The 20,032-nt window shown below is 35.4% G+C and overlaps 1 protein-coding gene across 2 annotated transcripts in view; it reads right to left on the bottom strand.

Annotated features, from left to right (window-relative positions):
• Window positions 1-5,970: 5,970 nt before the first annotated feature.
• The window catches only part of LOC149798164 (carbonic anhydrase-related protein 10-like), a 126,487-nt gene continuing 112,425 nt past the window's right edge, over window positions 5,971-20,032 (bottom strand). For both annotated transcript variants that reach the window (XM_089963271.1, XM_089963272.1), the window contains exons 8-11: window positions 14,926-15,045; window positions 14,109-14,148; window positions 13,383-13,493; window positions 5,971-8,176 (exon numbers count right to left, since the gene is read on the bottom strand). In XM_089963271.1, the coding sequence (XP_089819397.1) occupies window positions 13,465-13,493; window positions 14,109-14,148; window positions 14,926-15,045 (189 nt within the window). In that variant the 3' untranslated portion in view covers window positions 5,971-8,176; window positions 13,383-13,464. The remainder of the gene's footprint in view (window positions 8,177-13,382; window positions 13,494-14,108; window positions 14,149-14,925; window positions 15,046-20,032) is intronic.

The raw sequence follows: 20,032 nt of genomic DNA, 5'->3' as shown, positions 1-20,032 counted from the left end.
TACCCATTCGTCCACAATACTTCTTCGCGCATAAAAACGATTCTGAAGTTATGTTAGTTTGATAATTCGATCAAAATTAAGAACGAGTTGTAAAACTGCAATTTCATACACGCTCGAATGTTTACAGTTTGGCTAGTCTGAGGACGGCGCCACTTGGAGGTTCCAATTGATACCCCTTACCTTTTCTTCGCTAGTTCTACGCGTTCTTACCTTGTCGCTAACGAACACATGCGTCCCATGCAGGACAGCGTCGTCCCAAATACCTTCGTGAACGGTCTGGTGGGTATTTGCTGCATGAAGTACACCTACACTAGATTTGAAATGCATGTCGACCATGGAATTTCTAAGAAATCCAGACAATCTAATGAAAAGTAATAGCGGATTACTGTGTTCTGAAATCTGTTTTAGAAATTTTCAGTCCGCTGTCAATATTTTGATTTGACACCATAAACGACATCAGTCTGTGATATGCTCGTACGACTTGGTTGTTATCCAAATCAAGCAAAACTTCTTCAGATGTTTGTCGATCACCGTTCAGTTGCAGTGACATAAGAGAAACTCCAAGTTTGTCAAATACAATGGGGTTTCTCATTTGGATATTCGACCTTCGTGTATCCTGACATGCTGTGAAAACCTGCCTGGGGCTGCAGCTTCTCGTTGTGCCCTGACTTGCTAAGTAAAGTGACCAACTACTTAACTCAGATCTGAATCAGACATCACAGCGAGCCACGACAGCGTAGAGCGCCTCCCGACGATAAGAACGACATAACCTTTGTTCCTCCGCGAGCGATGGTCTTAGGGTGGGCATCCACACAGACAGTTATGATAAAATAAATTGTCCTGATACTGCACTGTAACCGCACCAAATTGCTTCGTCGTCGTCGTCGTCGCCGCGACGTGTCAACATGACTGTATGTTTTGCTCAAGAATAACTTGTCTGATTCCTCTGCAAAACCCAAAGACGTGCGCATGAAAATTAGCTATTCCTAATTTGTAATCGGCGCTGAAAATCCCAGGTTGTAATTCTCCATGACGTTGACAAGTATAGATACGTTAGTTAGCATCATTGGTAGCATTTTTAATTACCCGATGGATTATGATTAGCATTATCCGTGATATGTTTTGAAAACAGCAAAGGCAGTCATTGCTGTACAACGCCATTTGGAGTATCTTCGAGGCGACGAGGCATGCTTCAATTTCTTTTCCGTCAATGATGTATCTGGTGCTCTAGAAAAGAGCCATTATTCCGTTGTTGACACAACCAACCCGGTTCTCATCCGTGTATGCGGTATCATCAGTTGTACTAGGGCTCACTTGATTTCAATTCGCCCATGATCCTTTGGAACTCGTGCGTCGCAATAATAAAATTGATAATCTTACACAGATTCGGCCTTCATCAGCGGCTCATCCATGTCAAATGTGGGATCAGATGCTACATACATTCCATTTTATATACTTAACACGTACGTGTTCCTCCTAACTGATCAGCTACCAGCTACTAAATTTGCCACAATATTGTCGATCAATCTGATTAAAATCAGATCTCCACTCTTATATATGAAGATCTGATAGAGAGCGCTTTGGGATCATGTTCTGGCAACCTATGTGTGTGTGTGTGTGATTTGGATTTTTAACGTAGCTTTAACAATTTTTCAGTCATATGATGTCTGCAGTGTGACAGTTTATAGTGATGTCTAGCACTGGGGCATCATACCGAAGACATGTAGCATGATGTCCCACCCAGTCACATTGTCCTGACGCCAGGCCAACCAGTCCTAACACTAACCTCTTAATGCTGAGGGCCAAGCGAGACAGCTGTTAGTACCATTTTTGTAAGTCTTTGGTATGACTCGGCCGGGGATCGAACCCACGACCTCCCGCATCCGAGGCGGACGCTCTAACCACTATGCCACCAGAGCGGTCCTGGCAAGCTATGTTATTAACATAATCACTAATTTTATCTACCAGTCAGATGAAGTCTTCTATCTTCGCATTTGGAGACTGAGCAATGTGGGTGAAGAACATGAATGTTAACCTAACGATTTGTTTCACTTTCAGATTTTTGAAAGCTGCATTTTCATTGGCTAATTCAAAGGTCCCCGAAAAATGACCCCTAAGTGGTCCTCGTCAGATCATCACTTATGACAGCGGAGATGTGATTTTAATCAGATTGTATTGTAGATGGGCACTTTTGATATTGCCTTGACAACTGTTGCGCAAATGTTTCCAGACGGTCTACCAAGGAGTGCACGTTGTTCGGACAGGTCACTGATAGATCATTAGTGACCAGCCCATGGCGGTGCTCCACCTCCGGTTTTATTTTACTCCGCTCAGTTTTGTTGTTGTTGATTTGTTTTGGGGTTGGTTTTTTAGCAGCCAGCCACAGCTAGCCTAGAGGAGCACTTATAAGTATTCAAAATGACTAGAAGACCTTCATGTTGATGACTTAAAGCTCATCCTTGTATTAGTTTAAATTTTATGTCGGATTAACCACTCGTCGGTGACATTGTTGTAGATGATAAATTTGATCCTGAGACGATACGTTTGTTCAGACAACGACTCGCCGACTTGGCGCACTCGTGTGTCATCCATTCGTCAGTCGTCAATGATGTTAGGTCCATGTGTCCTAAAATTCGAGTAATATCCTGATCAGATCGTTATTGTTCATCCGGATGCGCAACTTGCCACGTTGTAAAAACATGAACATCATGGTCAGGACGAAATTCATTCATGGCATCTTTGACGCGTTTATTTAAATCAACAGGTAACTTTCGTGAAAGTTTTACTCCGTGAGCAACTGATATATGAAGACCAAACCAGTTTTACTCCGTGAGCAACTGATCTATGAAGACCAAACCTGGGTTGTTCAACAACAGCCTAATTTATTAACTACACCTCGTAGGAATTGTTTTTCTCTAAGTCAGAACGAAGATTATTTAACTGCGAATTGATCACGAATAGTGTGGGTAGAACTCAGATGAGCTGACAATATTTATCACTAATGAGTTTTCGTCGATCTGTTGTCGACATCTCTACTATATATATATATATATATATATATATATATATATATATATATATATATATATATATATATATATATATATATATATATATATATATATATATATATATATATATATATATATATATATATATATATATATATATATATACATACATACATACATACATACATATATATACATATATATATATATATATATATATATATATATATATATATATATATATATATATATATATATATATATACATACATACATACATACATACATACATACATATATACATATATATATATATATATATATATATATATATATATATATATATATATATATATATATATATATATATATATACAAGCGTTTATTATTTCAATGCAAAAATACACCATTTTTTATATTATTTGTGCAAATTTACCAAGACTGACAATAGTCTCCTTCTCCACACTGTAGTCTTATTGTTAGTGTTCTACAGCGTCTTTAGGATCAACCAATCAGCTAATATTATAGGATATCCACGCATATAATTTTAACCAGTCAGTTCATGGTAATCACAAAGTTCGTCATGCGCTTCATTGTGGTGACCATCAACCCAGAATGGTATAAACATAATCGAACCCTTCCTTGATCTGTTTGTTTTTTATTGATCTCATTGACGATAATACTCATAGTTCACGTACGTGCCACCAGTCTAGTAGAGGAAAATATAGTTTAAACATAAGGAAGTTTCTTGATTTTAAAATAATTTCAGACTGTCAAAGTGTACGAACCTGTAGACTGACCTTCTGTTTTGTGCTGATAAAGGCTTAAAAAGACATTTATTCGTGCTTAGCAACTTTAAATTTTTGCTCTTAAATGCTAGATTGTGAATTCATCATTCTATCGAAGTCGTATCGTTCTTTCTAAAGTAAAATCAAAGGCAAAATGTTACAACTGATTCTCATTTAGCTATTTATATGCCAACTAGTTTATGTTACTAGTATCCCTGAAATAGACCGAGAAAATGCCGAAAATGTGCGATAGGATAAGATTAATACAATTGTTTAGTACAAATCCAATAATTGTTTCAACGAGGGATATTGATGTCACTGATTGCTACCTCAATGTACATTCAGATTAAGTCTAAGGCACCCAAGTGGATCATTAAATTCTCATATTTTAGGGAACTCTGATGACTAAGAGTTATGGCGTCCGTAATTTGCTTTCTGGATTACATACAGCTACGTGATGTTGTGATTATTCAAGATGATGGTTCAAAACCTTCATATTATAAGGCATTGTGCATGCATATGCATGTGAAAGCAAAATTAGTATCGTATACTTTATTGTCTGTGGGATATGAAATGTGCGTATTAAACGAGATACTGATTGTGATCGCAGATATGAAATATGCTCGTTAGGTCCAAGACCGAGGACTGTGTTGGGAGATATGAAACGTGCGTATTAGATGAGAGACTGGTTGTGATCGCAGATATGAAATATGCTCGTTTGGTCCCAGACCGAGGACTGTGTTGGGAGATATGAAACGTGCGTATTAGACGAGAGACTGATTGTGATCGCAGATATGAAATATGCTCGTTAGGTCCCAGACCGAGGACTGTGTTGGGAGATATGAAACATGCGTATTAGATGAGATACTGATTGTGGTCGCACATATGAAATATGCTCGTTAGGTCCCAGACCGAGGACTGTGTTGGGAGATATGAAACGTGCGTATTAGACGAGAGACTGATTGTGATCGCAGATATGAAATATGCTCATTAGGTCCCAGAACGAGGACTGTGTTGGGAGATATGAAACGTGCCTATTACACGAGAGACTGGTTGTGATCGCAGATATGAAATATGCTCGTTAGGTCCTCGAACGAGGACTGTGTTGGGAGATATGAAACGTGCGTATTATACGAGAGACAGACTGTGATCGCAGATATGAAATATGCTCATTAGGTCCCAGACCGATTACTGTGTTGGGAGATATGAAACGTGCGTATTAGATGAGAGACTGGTTGTGATAGGACATATGAAATTTGCCTGCTAGACGACAGACTGATGACTAAATTCACTGTTTTGTTTTGTTGATTGTACTATTGATACATTTATTTACCTGTGTATCATCTCTTTTATTTATTTATTCATTTGTTTATTTATATATTAGTTATTGATGAATGTTTGTCTATGCGTACGTATATATGCAGCGTTGCATGCATGTATGTCTCAATTGTAGGATGGATGGATTTGATTTTTGCATGTTGTTTTACGACACAGAAGTACAAGTAGGTTATTTAGCGCTGATGCAATTGGAGTAAAGAGTCATGCCCGATGATCCAATAATAGGAAAGTTTGATGAATTATTGTGTTCACATAAATATAAATTACCCTGATTGAATATCAACGTGTTGCTATGATCAGTCATATGTATTGTGAAATTTGTTATCATATCAAGTTCAGCTGTCCTAGGGCCAGATCTCTAGAGAGCTGATTGAAAGATTGAAGTTTCTAAATAAAAAATGTACTCGAAAACACGTTATATTGTGCTCTTTCTTTGAAGGATAAAATAATTGGTTTAGACAATCAATATGTATGAAGAATGAAATGTTTAAAAATATTGCACAAATTCGAGAACCAGAAAATTAAATTGACAGCGACTTAGTTTCGATAAGAGATGATTCAAATAATTACTACTAAGTGTATGCGACCTTTACAAATACAGAAAAGACAGGTTAAGGATATATACACTAGTACAAAGTACAAAAATAATTTATTTTCATCGTATAGTTTAGCATCTTATAGCAGTATTAGTAACACCTTTAAAGACATATATATATATATATATGTGTGTGTGTGTGTGTGTGTGTGTGTGTATATATATATATATATATATATATATATATATATATATATATATATATATATATATATATATATATATATATATATATAATAATAATAATAATAATAATAATAAATGTGACTTCGTGTATGTGAGATGACATGTTACAATTTACAATTTCCATTAAATAACGCTTTTGACCAGGACTAACGTCAGAAGCAAGGAGATTTGGAATTAAAATATATCATGTTAGCTAGGTCTGCTACGATACAATCATAAATTATGTGATCACTTTTCTGTACGGTAAATAAAAAAGAAATATTTCGAAGGGTTTTTTGACGGTAAATCGCAGATATTCAAAAGAACACAAAAGCGGTAGACATATCAAACAATTCCAGATAACGACAATGTTAAAATGGGTATATATTTAAAAGTGGCATCTACGCACTCAAAATTTGAACACCAGTACAATTCTGAACTAGGACAATTCTGAGAATGTTTTCATGTATTGAATATGTATTTATTGAAGTGATAACTTTATTTCTGTACATTTGGCGCGCCAATTTAAGTGAATCACTTCATTTCATATAGCGTAAAGGTAAAAGTAAAGGTTATCCTTGTGCTAATTTATCATTCACATAAATACAAAGGGAAATAAGGTACTAATCTATGACTGCACAAAACACCATTTTGTTGTTGTACTAAATCTTGAGTCAGAAAAACGAACAACTAAAGAGTTTATCATAAAATGCAATAAGATTTTGCTTTGTTGTCATTAGTTAGCATATATTATGACGTTTATTTGTTTGCTTCGTTAACAGCACATGGCCCACTGAGAATCAGATTCTTCAAAAGTCTTTTTTTTGTTCCATACATGTTACTTAGTGTTTTATAGTTCTTAAATGGTCGGCCGATTTTATGGTATCAAATACATATGAATACTCATAAACGCATTCAGATGGCCAGAATAAATTTTCTCTTTGTAACATGAAGAGATGATTTCTTTTTTATTGTTATTTATTTATTTATTTATTTATTTATTTATTTACTGCTTTAGAATTCGCTCTGTTATAACACTATTTTGTAGGTGCTGGATAGTATATATGCGCATATATTATTAATTTATTAAATTTGCATGTAAGCGACGTAGTCTAATTATTTTATATATGATTGGCGTACTCATTTCCAAACTTAGCATTTAGAATCTTTCCCGAGGAAAAAAAATCATGCATAATTGTATGCCAGGAATTCACAGAAAAACTACTTTATCGTTTTAAAACATTGTATGACATTGTACAATAATATAAGCCCTTGCATATGTTTAAAAAGGGAATGATAATTATTGTTAAAAATATGTAAAATATATGTTACCATTTCTAATTACTCAATCCCACCCCCACTCCCCAATTGTAAGGAGATATGCCCATAATATTGTACCTCCATAATGTCCAAGACGAGACTGCGTTAATGTTAATCTGTGAATTTGTTTTTATCAGTTATTCTTATGAGTGATTCTGACACATAATAATAAAACTTTCATCCAGATATGTCCGAAGTCTAAAGGCTGGAGAATGACAATTTGTGTTGAAAATTGAGTCCTTCGGATAAAAATTGGAATGACAATTCGTTCTGAAAAGTATGTTGTCCTGGAAATTGATACTGATGGACTCACTCAAGGGTAACCATGACGTAACCATGACGTATCAAGCTAGCACAATATTCAGCATAAACAACGCTGCACGAATTTGGTTTGTACACGACAATATTTGATTCAACTATCAAAAAAAGTGAAGTGAATGAAATTTTTACCCTTGAAACCATGAGTAGTTGTCGCATTGAAAGCAGATTTCTGTAACTATTACTCTGTTTGAATAATAACCGTTGCATGCGGCAATATTGCTAGTTTGTGAATACAGTCACCTCTATTTTGTACAATAAATATTATCTTGTTTCCTTACATCGGCATTTACCAGTTCACCTTCAGTGGCACGAATCCACACAGTCATTAACCAAGTACAGATACTAATTTGTGTCCAACAGTTTTCTGTTACTTGGTTTACTTGAGTAAATATGCACACTACTGCATCCATTTGATCGGTTGCTTTAAATATCACAGAAAAACTCCATTATCAGAAAAATAAATAACATTTATTAGTAATGATGCATGCACGTCAAAAGTCACGCGAGATTGTCATAGCAGCTTCCATCAAGGTGAACATTTCTCAGAAGGAAGTTGAGAAGCCAGAGGTTTCCGAGCAGTGCATTATGGGAAGACATAACTGTTTGATAATTAAAATGTACGGCAAACATATGCTGATCTGCAAATAGAGATAGAAATAAAATATATATTAGATCAAATGAATATAAAGGACAATCTATGGTATCCTTCGAGGAAATCACTGCTTCTGAATATATTCTACCTGATCATCGTATTAACCGTAATTTTAAAGAATTTATTTTCTTCAAAACATAGTACACAAACAGAAACACGCCAGTTTAACTTCATGCAACAGCACGTATATTTTTAAAGTAGTACGTTGCATTCTTACAGCATTCTGAACTCTTGTTAAAAGTAATGGTTTTTTTTTATTACATTTAAACAATGTTAGATAGTTAAGTCAAATGTACATTCAAATAATATTGAACTGTCAAATGTTCTTTTGCAGCAATGTTAAAGTATTAATCAATATGTAAAAAGGCCTGATACGAACGTAGATCATCTCTCTATTCCTATTGTATACACAGAATTCGAAGAACGTAGATCATCTAGCTATTAAAGAAAATCATCTATCTGTTCCTACAGTGTACAAAGAATGTCTGGAACGTAGATATAAACTCATTTATCTATTCCTACAGTGTATATAGAATGTGAGGAACGCAGATAAAATATGTCTATCTTTTCCTGTTGTCTTCATAGAATTGAGGAATGGCGATAGAAAATCATCTATCTATTCCTATAGTGTATATAATATGAGAGGACGCCTATACCCAGAGAGACTGACTAAAACACACGTTCAAAAAACATAGTTATTTCAATAACGACCTTTTGAAATTAAATGATTTATACTAAGACACCAATATTAAGTGACAACAAGGAGACAGACACACATGTATGTATCAATACAAACTCGCCAGCAATTTTCACTCAAACCATTGGCTGAACTCAAAGATGGACAGACATTGAACGTTGTCACAAAGAAACATATTAAAGACTGCTAATGGGAACACGCGGCAAAATTGGCTTAAGTGATATAATCATGTTCAAAATCGCACGTGTAACACATATTAGGCTAGTTTCTTTCCTTTCAGTTTGTTCCTCTTCAGTGTCCTCTTGTGATATAAAGTATATTATTATTATTATTATTATTATTAGTAGTAGTAGTAGTAGTAGTAGTAGTAGTAGTAGTCGTAGTAGTAGTAGTGGCAGTACTGCATCCCGATACGGATTGCGCTCTATGAAACCCGATCTCGTGGTAATGACGTAGCTAACAAATCACGTCAAGCAGCTAAGCACTAAGGCGCTGCAAAGCTCGTATCCAAGCTTGTTTCTTTTAATTCAGACTTAATATGTCCCTTTTAAATATTTACCCCTTTATGATAAACATTTTTAGTTATGGACAGCTTCTTAGTGCCAAATTGCAAAATCTGTATTGTTCTCCGCGTGACACGTTGTGTGTGTGTGTTGTCTTATTTTCCCCTGAGGTCGAAATGTCACAGTTGGTTTCATAATAACTTTTAAAAAAATAAAAACCACTACTTGAGAATTTCAATTATATAAGGACAGTGCCTAGCTTGTATCATGACATACATCATGTGTGATGACGTAGCAGTCGATGCGACCAGTGACATTGCAGAAATAAGACCAGTTGTCGAAGCGGGATGTACATTTTTAAATCAGTTTATAAAGGATAGGAATCATTTGTCTTGCAATTTACTTTTAAAGAAATGGTTCCGCTTTCAGTTATATTTCAATGAGTGATTCATCATTAAGTAATTCATCATTATAACTGCACCGAAGTGAGGAAAAGAAACGTAAACTCCGAAACAGAGACTAGGACAAGTGGCATTTTTGTGATACATTGCTATGACATAATAATCTCGCGTGACGACATTTTCTGGGCCGATTGACAGATATAATAGATTGTTTCATCTGATATTGCTATGCAATGTAGCCATGCGAAAATGAAATAATACAAGAATTAATGGGTACTGCGTCTTTATTGCCTGAGTTTTCGATCAACGTAAAAGGAGTTTTGACATGTTTGAAGCATAATGAAAATATTTTACAAGGATGGCATTGGTACTTCAAAAAGGTATCTTGAGGGGACACAAGTAAAATTATACGAAACAGAATAGTTAGCGTTATTCCAACGAAGAAGTCAATCAAAATGAAAGGTTTCTCTTTTTTAACGCTTGTAATAATATAAAATTTAAAAATCTGTGCTAAAGATGTACCAACCGAAATTCCGTAGAATGCTATGTACCGCCTGTTTCGTTGCTACAGGTCATTATAACAACAATTTACAAAGGTTTCCGACTACAACTTTTAATTAAAACAGCTTAAAACTGGATTTAGTGTCACTTTGCTAAATTCAAATCATACACATAGCGTAGTACTCTTCTTTCCAGCATTAAATGCATGACAAATAAGTTTTTATTTCCAGTAATTTTACCTTTCCTGCAACCCTTTCTTCGTATCTATGTTTCGTATCTTTGTAGCGGCATACCAATTCCAGCTTATCAACGTATTACAGATTTTTAGACTGGTTAACATTGGCTCATGTAACTCACAAGACTAGAAGTTATTACTTCATAATTACAAATGTGCATCCAGCCATGTAGCAATTATTAAGAGATTGTTCTTTGCTTTATTTCTTGAGATTTGCTATTATTTTGTAACTACATGAGATAATATCAATTGAACATAATATGTTATATGATTTCTGTAGCCATGAAAACTGAAAATCGGTTGCACACTATCAATGACATCCGTTCGATTCCCATCGGCATTTCATGCAGTGTGTGATTTTCAAACTCAAGGTTGCATACATTCTGCAAAACATAAAGATCAATACTAAACATAATAAGAATAGCAGATTCTGTATCTTCTTTGAATAACTAAATGAAAAAGAAATTCAAGCCCGAGATTTTTTATGTACATATATTCTAGCCAAAGATTTCAGAAATTGCCCCATTCTTTCTCGTGCCTTCAGAGATCGTCATCATATCACCTTGTCTCTAGCCTCATCAAGGAGATACGTGTATGTACACGGATTCTCTACTCCAAATGGTCATCATGTGTGGAAAGTCTGCAATTCTCTTCAGACAGGTCACGTGTATTACTTATACATTTAGGATAATCAACAGTGTTATAAATAATAGGATAAGTATGCACTTGTAATGCAATTTGAGGCAATGCTGTTGACTTTAACAAGTTGAATTGTGCTCAAAATAGACTGCATGGGTAAACATTGGATTCAAAAGGTCAGTGACATACAAAACATTCGTCGGGCCATATTGGTATTACTACTACTTCAGAATCTTGAAGGCTTATTGTAAGCAATCCTACTGATTCCTATTATAGAAGAATGTTGGCTAGTTGTCTCGTTTGACAACAATTCAATCAATTCGGATTTACTTTAGCATCTCGTTCTACTGTGCAGAAGCAAAATACATCTCATGACCATGTGTACCAGTGCGCTCAAACGCTTTACGTTTAAGGAGTCGCAGTAGTTCAGTTGGTCGATCGTTGGACACGTATAGCAAGGGTGGCGAGTTCAATACACATCCAGGATAGTCAGAACCGAAAACCTCGGTGTGTCCTTGGGACGGGAGCTTAGGATGCAATTATTCTTGATGATGCAGCTAATAATACGATGAAAATGAGGCTTAAAACCAGTAAACCCACCGTTACAAGAACTAGCTGAAACAAATGCAATGCATTTGGAGTACACTGCAGGACAGCATGTATGATCTGTGTAGTTAAACACCTGCACAGTGTGCTCTACATCACAAAAGGAACCAGGTGAAATGTCTCAATGTAATAATAAACCAGCAACATACATACATGCATACATACATAATTATTTCTTAAAATGTAAACTATGCAAGAATTTTCAAGTCCTCCAGATGAATAACGTCTCCAAACAAAAGCATGTATATATAGGTCAATATGTTTTGGAAATTTGGAGACGTTATTCTTCTGGAGGACTGAAAATTCATGCATAGTTTACCTTTTAAGAAATCATTATATGCAGTTATGTAATGAATTGACAACAACATGATTCAAATATAAATCAACCTTAGGCACTAAACAGTTGCTCATCAGTGTAACATACGATATAGACATTTTTCATTCATGTTTGAGTAGTAGCATGGCACGTGCTTAGTTTTATTTAGACGTTTCTGAATGACAGACATAGAATTGGAATTATTATATTGTAAGGTAGATTGATCCTAACGGTTGATAAATACTCAATGGCGAGAATCCTTACGCAGAGGGAAGCAGATATAACGTCATCGGCGGAAACGTCCGATTAATGACGAATGGTTTAGCATATGTAAGCAGCGGCTTACACAATTCGATGAAAGTAGCATGTTTTGGTCGTTGAACACGTCGTGTGGGAATTCCGATGATAGTGTAATTAGCATGATATAATGGACAAAATATGAAGAATGTTTTATTTTCTTCCATTACATTTCATGTAAATTCGAATCCCAAGGATTTTCCCGTTCATTTTTTTTTACTAGGGTATTGCAATGCTGCCGTCCTGCAGATCAAATGGGGCCCCGAGTGGCCGAGTGGTCTAAAGCGCTCTCCGTTACGGATCACTGCCAGCTCACCGCTGTCTGCGTAGGTTCCAGTCTCGGGCTCGGCCAATGTGGATATGTGGGAAAGCTTGCCGGTAGCTTCTCGTGGGTCGGTGGTTCTTTCCTGGGTTTTCCCAGTTTCATCCTCCACCATTAATACTGGCCACCATGTATAGCCAGTCATGTGCTGAAAAATGGCGTTAAACCCTATAACAACAATAACAACAACAAAGCAGATCAAATACTAGCATCGGTCGGTCAAAAGAATATTCTGGTTAGGTTTCTCGGTGCATAGTGACCCAAAGCGGACCGGGTTAAGGAATCTGAGAACATACGTATGATATAGTATTCCGTATGGCACTACACACGAACAAGCCAAGAAATTGTATTTCTTAATCGTACAATCCTCCATAAATTTCATCCAACGGTTCTCGAATTATATTGCTCTCTGTCTCTCTCTCTCTCACACACATAAACTGAGGAGTAATTACAATCTGTCTCTGACACACACACACACACACGCGCGCGCGCGCGCGCGCAAACAAACACGTAGAGGAGTAATTACAAACGCTCTTCCGTTATAGCTGTCAGCTTCAACATAAATTGTATTATCAAACGTCTGATTAATGTCATGCTATAATAAAAGGTTGAAACGGAGACTGGATGAAATTATGATGGTTCTACGAAATGCACGATTACTCTAACCTTACTCACCCACGTGCTTGCATCAGCTGGTTAGGCACTTTGATATTGTTGCTGCCCATGTCGACTGAGGGACTCGCACGCACCATTAACGTCAGTTTTCAAATTTGAATTTAGTATTAACTGAAATAAAGCACAGAAATATAAATAATACTTGTAAATATGTTTTTAAACTTCCAAAAGATGTACTAAAAATAGAGGAAAAAATGAAAAGCAAATCGATAAACAGGTAAACAACATATCTATAGTATACTGCAATCAGTTGTACAACAAACTTTGAATGAGGGATTATCTTGACGATCACGCAGAAAACCAAAGTGTTGAGACCTAATTCCATGCTGGTAACAGGACGGACACAGTGCGTAATGAAAACATAAATCAACGCCATCTACAAAATGTACGATGTAAAGTATATCCCAGTAATATTATGCATGGAGGTACAAATGAAGTATGTCAACAGCATGGTGTAGTTTCATAATGGACAAGACTTCAAATAATAATAACAATAATAAAAATAATAATAATAATAATAATAATAATAATAATAATAATAATAAATACTAATAATAATAATGATAATAATAATATTGACAATACCAATAATAATAATAATAATAATGATGATGATAATGATAATATAAGTAATAATAATAATACACGCCGTTAAAAACAAACCAAGAATTCACCGTACTAAATAAAAAAATATATATACATTCATAGGAACCAAACTGTACGTACCTTCGTAATGCATGTCCTTCTCCATAGTACACCCTTTCATCTGTAGAGGAAAATAAAACAAATTGAAGAATCGCATTTTCATCAGTTTCAAAATGTGTTACTTGTTTAAACGTTTGAGATCTAGTTTTTAAGGTTAGTATTTAAATCTTATAATTTTTAGGGAACAATAAAGACTTCGTAATGGATGTGTATTGCGTTTCTATCGCTTTTGAACGGTCTGAACACAGTGTATATGAAGGAACAAACATGATGATTGCATGTATGTATGTATGTATGTATGTATGTATGTATGTATGTATGTATGTATGTTGGCATATGAAAAAGCTGTAAAACTAAAATTACGAAAAGAATTATAAAATGGAAACTTTTATTAGTGTCTTGCTGGGTGCTAGGAAGACTGGCTGGTGTTCAAGTGTACACTGCTAATTTTATCATTTCAAAATGCCGACAATGTGGCTGGTTGAATTAAAGTTGTTATTAAGAAATGGTTACATGGAGTGGATCAGATGTACCTCAAAGGTCATGCAATTCAAAGGAGAAAAATGGTTAATGTTTATTACAGAAAATTCAATATGAATATGTTGCACAGTGTCCGTACGGAACTAGTTTGGCAATAAGGAGGTAAAGCCACGTGATCAATCAAAGGATAAAAACTTCGGAGTTTATAGTTCAGAGATTTCTCGAGAAGGATTTGATTAAAACCAAAACAACAAGATTTTTATTTTTCTTTTCTACAAATATTATTAAGCAACAAATTGATATCAAGATAAATAATACTCGAAATAGAGACTGAGTGATAAAACCTATGGAACCTTACAAAATTTATGTTTGTTCTAATGGTCCGGCTATGAAGAGGCATGATTGGCCGGAAGTTGTCAGCCATGAAAGCTTGAGGGTGGTCCATGTCTCCCTGACGTAAGTTCCGCAACGTCTCCATCTAAAGAAGAAAGATAATTATGAAATCAATCAAAGAAAGATGACCTTTGCGGCCTAATTTGTTTTACCAAAACCGTATCAATTAGTGTTCAGAATCGCTCTGGAATAAATGACCAATGCATACCAGTTTTGTCGTCATCATCATATTTTCCTTCTTTTCTTCAGTTAAGTGCGCATGTAGTTTTTCTGTTAGTATTTTCTGTTCTTGATTCTGGTTGTAATTGACTAGATATCTGAGAGAGATACATCTCTGCTATTTATTGTATATTTCCTTTCTTGTTTCTATAGAAACGCATTTGAAATATGTTTGTAAAATACCGCACACAAAACAAAACAAAAAACAATTACAGAAGTGTAAGTATATTCGAATTAAATACCAAGATTTTATAACGTAACCCAAGTTTTATCATGTCTTATACGGTTCAAATAAAGGACAAATGAGCGTTCCTCGGGTCAAATGGGAATATCTCAGAACTGGCGAAATACGCTGCATTCTTAATAAGTACATCTATTATTTATCGTATTTTGAATAAAAGAGTAATTTGATGTGAGAAGAGTGACTAAAACCGTTTTGTTTCTCTAACATTTTCTAAATCAGTATTATACTAAGTCTGATATAAATATTTAGAGCTCATAATCGCATGCCTTCTTTTAAAAAATTACTTTCGATTGGAACTCTTTATCTCAATTCCTAATAAAGTAAATAAAATGTTTTGTTAATTTTATACATTTTCTTTCATCATTTACGTTTCTCTCTGGCGTCATTCAGTTTTCTTATGTCTAGGAATGCTCATCAATCAATAGTTATGCTGACACTATCCGAACAAAAATGACTTTCAGATGACAAGGTAAATTAACATTGCGTCGCATTCTTAGACGTATTAAACTTTGAAAGGCATTGGTGAATATGATGTTAGAAACGTCCATAGGATTAACATTGATGACGCTCTGGGGACAAAAGAAACCTAATACTGGGGGATACCCCGTGGGTAAGGGGAATTTAACATTGGGACGGGAATGCAGTGTTACGCTACCCTCTTGGATTGTGTCGGTATAGGGTTAAGTGGCAATTTAATGTTAAAGCCTCCATAGGTTTAACAATAGGTGATGGTTTAGGTGTCTCTGGGAATCTAATGTTAAACACGTATATGGTTTTAACATTGTGGGCAAGTGTGGGATCAAATGGAAATTTACCACGTGTTTTCATAGCAAGAACTGATGTAACTGGAATTTAACGTGGGCTACTATTTTAAAAATAATGGGTCAAATGGGATTTTTTACATTATGGACCACTATAGGAGTCAAACACTTACTGACAACCCCACACACATCATTCTGATATATTTGATTGACAGTCCCATTAGTTAAACGTTGTTGCTAATGTATAATATCTAATGATATTAACCATGGTATTTTGGAAATTATTTACCATTTCCTCAAATGGAGACATGTGGCTGCATTCGACGAACTAGTTTTGTCTATGACTAAATGAAAATGGCAACGGAAATTTGGAATTTGTTTTACAAATTTTATATCTTTTAATGGTCTCAACTTTTCCAAGAAAAAGCTTTGTAAATCTTTAAAGTTTACAATTTTTTAGGCTTTAAATTGTAAATGTTGTTTATTTTTTAGATCATATCTTACACCTTTGTTTTACATTTTATAAGCTTTTTTACAATTCCTTTGCAGTTCCTAATTTTTATTTCAACTGCTCATGGTCTAGAAGAGGTATTACGATGGTCTGGCGTATGTCATGGTTCGTGTTTCGTCTGTCGTACGACATCTTTCCGTTAACACAATTGTCTTACCTCTACTCCTTCCAAACTACTTGGAGGATTGTCAAGAAACATTACTTAAACTTCCAGGTCTAGTTGTTTTTTTGTTTTTTTTTCAAAATGAAAATCGTGCTGCTCAGATATCCAATATAAGTGCCACGACGGTGCCGATCTCACGTCAAATATGGCCGCCATCTTGAAAATCTTTTTATAGCTACTCCTGATAGGAATACGTATCGATATGTAGTTTCTCCAGAATACTTCTTATAATTCCTGAATGGTGCTAATTAAAATTGTTCCGATCAGACGACACATGGCTGCCACAGCAGTTATCTTGTAAAAACTTGTTATTACTACTTTTGTAAAATTTATTTGTAAAGTCATTTTTTTAATGTCCGTTAAATTTATATTTCCGTTTCGGAATTGTTTACTATTTTTAGTGTAGACCATTTTAATTACATATTATGTGTTCTTTCCAGTTTGCAAATGTTGATACTGCTATTAGTTTCGACCTAACTCCTAGGTCAGCTAAACGGAAGTCTATCGTCTGCGCACAGTAGTACCCGAGCACGTTGACTGGATCCTGCCTTGCAGTTATTATCACAGACTAATATCCAATACCAAACGAGGGAGAGAGAAGGACACACGCTACTAATGATAAGGAAAAATGGGAACCAGCCTGGAAATGGGTAAGCATAAAATAGAGTATATATGGGTTTGGCTGACCAGGATTGGTTAATAATGTAAGTTATTTAGGAAAAAGAATCTTTTGAGAGCTTATCCTAGTGGTAAGTGAAAAAGCTAGAGATATTGTTTTATTGATGGAATTTCAGTCCTTTAACAGGCTTGAGTTTGGAACACTTTATACTAAAATTAGCACCTGACTCTTTGGTGCGGAATTTAAAGCACATGTTTCAAACACATGTAGGTCCAGAAAATGCAACGGCTCATATACTTTCCTCTACAAAGAAGCTGACATCCATTTTTCATTTATACTGATAAATATAGATTTGATCATGAGCACTCAGAAATTTTAAGTTATTGAATTTTTAATATCGTGATGTTTGCACAGGTATGCTATGGGAATTGAATTAGTACCGTGAGTTCTGAACCATACAATGGCTGGCAGCTCAGATGTGAGTCATTATAACGTGACTTGAACATTAGGATGTCTGCCTCATGCTATATGGAAAAATAGCAGGCTCTGTGCTACATTCCTGCACGTAACGAATTGCTGACTTATCATCCTAATTATTGGGCCAAATTACCACATTTCGCCCTAACGTCGTGATAGATGAAAGACCATAGCAAATACCGTCTAAGCTTAGTGTGATGTAATTACCAAAGTATATGGTTTCCTCCATGCAACATGTTACCACCACATTTACAGTGTTATGGCAGTGCTATTATGATACCACTGCAAGGGGTATGGTCGGATATATGCGCCATCGATTTAAAAACACAGCTCATTCACCGATGCAACCTCATTACAGGCGATGTTTTGAATTTCACCTGGTCAAAGAGTACTTTCTATTCTAGGTCTATAGGTGCCATGGTAACTCTATATCATTGGAGTAGTGAGTGTGAGCTTTGAGTTGTCATTAAGTGTTTTAGATCCCAGAGTGACCCAAACAGCTGAATTCCCATGAGACCCCATACCATCCAGTTTATTCAAATAATAGCAGCCAAAGTTAAATTCCAGTTACTGTAATACAGATCAAGTCTTTTCCATACACTGGCAGCCCGTGTTAAATACCCAAATAACATTAATTGCCTGCTCTCTGAGTGACATCCAGTGTTAATCCTATATACGTTTTTAACTTTAAATTCCCCTTGTCCCCAAAATATATTCTACTTCTGAGACGGATGCGTAATGTTGAATTCCCTTGTCCGTGTGTGTAATTTCTGTACCTAGGGTGTTTTGCTAAACTCTTCATGTATAACATCTTGCCACGTTTTCATAACCAAGTGTATGTCAGTGTAACTCTCGTGTCAGGACAACGAAGTCACGCCCACAACCAAGTCGTCAAACCGGCCAACCAATGATCAAAGTCAAACATATAAACGGGCATATCATCAACCAAACAATCGTACTTACATGAAAGATTTCGTCTGTCATATCAGACTTGGCAACAACTTTTATTTACCACAGTATAATAATCAATGCTTTGTTCCATGCGCGACAAACATGAAGGCTTATTTCGCTTTATTACCTCTTCAATAGGCTGGTAATATGGCTGGTCTGTGCTGGAACCTGTTTTGGACATTAAACATGTTCTACTATTTCGTTGACTTCCATTATGGATATTTACATCCATGTTCCATATGTACTCGATTATAAGAATAGTCAACTACAAAACAACAAAGATCCTGATCTGCCGTAGCATAATGCGCCCGCAGATCCTGGTATATGTTGTTTGTTCTACTGATTACTCCTAACAAACTGCACAGACCAAGATCTGCTGGCACATTATGCTATGGCAGATCTGGGTCTGTGCAACGTGCAGTTGAACTTTACTTAGAAGAGGATATATATGGTATAAGGTTGATGTATTTTTTGTGGTAAAGCTCAACATTTTTGTTTTCTTATAAACTTAGCTTTTGTTTATAACTAAAGTCCAATTTGTAAAAAAATGTTTTACCGTTGATAGATTCAGTTTTCCATGCAAATAAATGTGGTTTCGCACCCCCACCCCCCTTGAGTCTAATCAGGCACGTAAAGAACATCGAGTTGTACCAAATATTTTAATGAAAACAGGATATGCAGCTGGTCTAATTAGTATATTTCTGTACAGCGGCTATTTTGTGCGGAAAGAAGGAAAATAAAAACAAACTAGTCCTTTGACTTTTAGCAGGCTGCATTATATCATCTGTACATTTAGGGAGGAATATTATATACAAGATTCTAAATTCTGAAGGGATTTGCAATCTCAGCCTGTGTTACAATATTTTCTTCATCGCTAAAAAAACGTGATATGCGGTAATACTGTTCCAGTACCAGCCTCATTTAGTAGTTGACAATTGTAAAGTATGTTGCATTTTCTAATATACATATATTGATGAGACATTTACAGAATTTGTACCTCTAAACATTGTAACTAATGGAGAAAAAAATACGTGGCAAATAAAACTATCATATTTTACATCAGTCATATTTTGTATCAGACGAAGGTCTCAATTGTGTTATCAACTATTATAGTTATACATTCCACA

Source organism: Sinohyriopsis cumingii, chromosome 6 (genome assembly GCF_028554795.1).
Source record: "Sinohyriopsis cumingii isolate HCF-2022 chromosome 6, ASM2855479v2, whole genome shotgun sequence".
Taxonomy (NCBI): domain Eukaryota; kingdom Metazoa; phylum Mollusca; class Bivalvia; order Unionida; family Unionidae; genus Sinohyriopsis; species Sinohyriopsis cumingii.
This window is presented reverse-complemented; position numbering and strand designations above follow the sequence as displayed.